The 2,719-nt window shown below is 48.4% G+C and overlaps 1 protein-coding gene across 1 annotated transcript; it reads right to left on the bottom strand.

Moving 5' to 3' along the window:
* Positions 1–990: 990 nt before the first annotated feature.
* LOC123934748 (G2/mitotic-specific cyclin-B1-like) lies at positions 991–2,238 on the bottom strand. Its single transcript, XM_045994824.1, has 2 exons — positions 1,195–2,238; positions 991–1,083 (listed from the first exon to the last, which is right to left on the bottom strand). The coding sequence occupies exons 1-2, from the start codon at positions 2,236–2,238 to the stop codon at positions 991–993; spliced, it is 1,137 nt and encodes a 378-aa protein (XP_045850780.1).
* Between the last annotated feature and the right edge of the window lie 481 nt (positions 2,239–2,719).

Raw genomic sequence — 2,719 nt, 5'->3', positions numbered from 1 at the left:
GTAGCAGAAGCAGGATCTAAATCTGAACCAAAGTCTGTTTGATTCCAGAGCTCTAAGAGCACATTTTACCCGTTCATTCCCTCAGCCAGCCAAAAAGTTCTAGACCGTCCGCCATGTGGCAGGCACTGTGCTCTACACAGGTGGATATGCACAGCAGTGATGTTCCTGCATTTCTTACTTTCTCTAGCTTAGACTGCTCTCCAGAACTGCAGCTAGCTCCTGAATCCCACTGCCTGCTTGACACCACGATCTCAGGCGAACATGTTCAAAACGGCACTCTTGATACTTCCTCCAAAGTCACTTCCCCCAAAGTTGCTTCCCCAAAGCCTTCCTCAGTTCTGCAAATGGCATCACCATTCACACAGCTGCTTCAACCGGGGCTCGGAAAGCTCAAGGTCGTCTTTGAATCCATGCTCTACATCCCATCTATCAGCCTGTCTGCTTGACTTTGTCTCCAAACCCATCCTAAATCCTTCACACTTCTCTCCATCCCCCACTTACCCCACCTATGTGTTCCCTATAGAGAAGTCAACACGACCTGAAAATATGAACCGTCCTGCGTCCTTCCCCCTGCTTCAGTCACTCTGCTCGACCCCCAGGTGCTCCTAACTCATGAGTCCCTGCCCAGGCTGGCCCCTATGCGGCCGCCCCGGCCTCGATCCCTCCCTGTCCCCCTGCCTTCTGCTCCTCTACCGTGCCAAGCTCCTTCCCTCCTTTGCCTTTGCTCAGTACCTCCCTCTGTCTGGAATGTTCTCCCCCAGATCTCAATTTAAATGTCACCTCCTTAGAGAGGTCATTTCCCCTAGCTTCTATAAAGTAGTCACTCTCTCCTCTCTGCGTGGCTTTTATTACTAAAGAATATTTTCTTTTTTTATTTCCTATGCACCTGTCTCCCCCACCCACTAGAAAAAAAGGATCCCCGACAGCAAGGAGCTGACTTCTCTCTCTCTTTTTTTTTAAGTTAAAAAGGACCACAGACTTTATTAAAAGTCAGTAAAGGTGACATATAGTGTGAACAGATGGCACACGAGTGCTGATCTTCACGTGCTTGCATGTGGTGTACTTGTTCTTGATGGTCATGTGCTTTGTAAGCCCACGGTTCGCCATGACTATATTCTTAGCCGGGTGTTGCATAACGCTTAGAAGGGATTCTTCAGTGTATGATAGATAATGCTGTAGAGTTGGTGTCCATGCACCATTATCGAGAATTTTCAGTGCTAAGTAAAAAGCTCCTGCCGCGATCTGAGGAGGAGGAAAGTGCACCGCATCGTGATCCAACACAGTTAGTTCCATCAGGTATTTGGCCAAAGTATGTTGCTCAGCACCAATCTCTCCAATCTTAGATGCTCTCCGAAGGAAATGCAGGGGTAGAGGGCAGCCCAGACCAAAATAAGATCTTAGAATCTCCATTTCCATCCATCTGATTTGGTACTTAGTGTAAGTGTTGTCAGTCACAAAGGCAAAGTCACCAGTTTCTGGAGGGTACATTTCTTCATATTTGCTTGCAATAAACATGGAAGTGACACCAACTAGCTGTAGCATCTTCTTGGGCACACAATTATTCTGCATGAACCGATCAGTAATGGAAATGGTCATGTACATGGTCTCCTGAAGTAACCTGAACTTCATCTGAACCTGTACTAGCCAGTCAGTAAGGACAGCTCTCGTGTTTCCAGTGACTTCATGACCCAGTAGGTATTTTGGTCTGATGGCTTGCTCTTCCTCGAGTTGTCTCAGACAAGCATAAATATCTTTCACATATTCACTACAAAGGTTTGGATCAGCTCCATCTTCGGCATTCACACCATTCACTGTAAGAATTACATCAGAGAACGCCTGACACAGGTATTCTTCTGCAGGGGCACATCTAGACGTTTCCATTGGGCTTGGAGAGGGAATAGCAACCAAAATAGGCTCAGGCGAAAGTTTTTCTTCTTTAACGGGCTCAGGTTCTGGCTCAGGTTCTGACACAGGTTCTGGTGACTTCTCCAGAGGATTAGGTATTTTTTTAGCAATAACTTTTCCAGGAACCAAAGTTTTTGCTTCCTTTTTCAGAGGCAATTTGGCCTGTGGTTGTTCGCTGACTTTGTTACCAACGTCTCCGAGGGCTGTTCTCCGCCACAGCCCGGGCTTGGAGGCCACAGTCGTGGTCAGAGGCACGCGCTTTGCGCCTCCCATGCTGATCTTCGCCTTATTTCCAGCATTAACTTTTGTGTTCCTGGTGACCCGGAGCGCCATGGCTTGCTTTTCACCAGGCAGCACCTCGGTGGGGAGAAGCAGAGCACAGCAGTCACCAGCGAGCCGGGGACTGAACCCAGCATAGCTCAATAGCCATTCCTCGACAGCAAGCCGGAGGAGCTGACTTCTCTTATTCGTCGTTTTCTTCTCAGCCTCTAATATAGTGCCTGGCACATAGCAGGGGCTCAACAAATGGCATTGGTGGATAAAGTTGGTGGATAGCAAGGAGGGAGGGTACACAGAGGGATGTACGCTCCTTGGGAAATGACAAAGCAACAATAGTCTGGAAGCGGCACAAGGAAGTAAAGAACATGCTGACCCTTCTCTGAGCCTGGGGCTACGGGAGGAGGAGAGGATGTGAGGCTTCCGAGTTTCCACTCTGTCACTCACCAGTCAAGGCACTTAGATTTCCCGAGCCATATGCCCCATTTGAAAATGGAAATAAAGCTACTATCACCTAGCAGCATTGCTGGGGTGGGGG

This window comes from Meles meles, chromosome X (genome assembly GCF_922984935.1).
Source record: "Meles meles chromosome X, mMelMel3.1 paternal haplotype, whole genome shotgun sequence".
Classification (NCBI taxonomy): domain Eukaryota; kingdom Metazoa; phylum Chordata; class Mammalia; order Carnivora; family Mustelidae; genus Meles; species Meles meles.
The sequence above is the reverse complement of the archived record's forward strand: the minus strand, read 5'-3'. Positions and strand labels throughout refer to the sequence as shown.

Bases quoted from the DNA above. Each gene is read 5' to 3' on its own strand.
- LOC123934748 (XM_045994824.1), bottom strand. From the start codon at position 2,238: ATGGCGCTCCGGGTCACCAGGAACACAAAAGTTAATGCTGGAAATAAG. The intron at 1,084-1,194 runs GCATGGACACCA...GGGCTTACAAAG, and splicing joins TGAAAATTCTCGATAATGGT to CACATGACCATCAAGAACAA.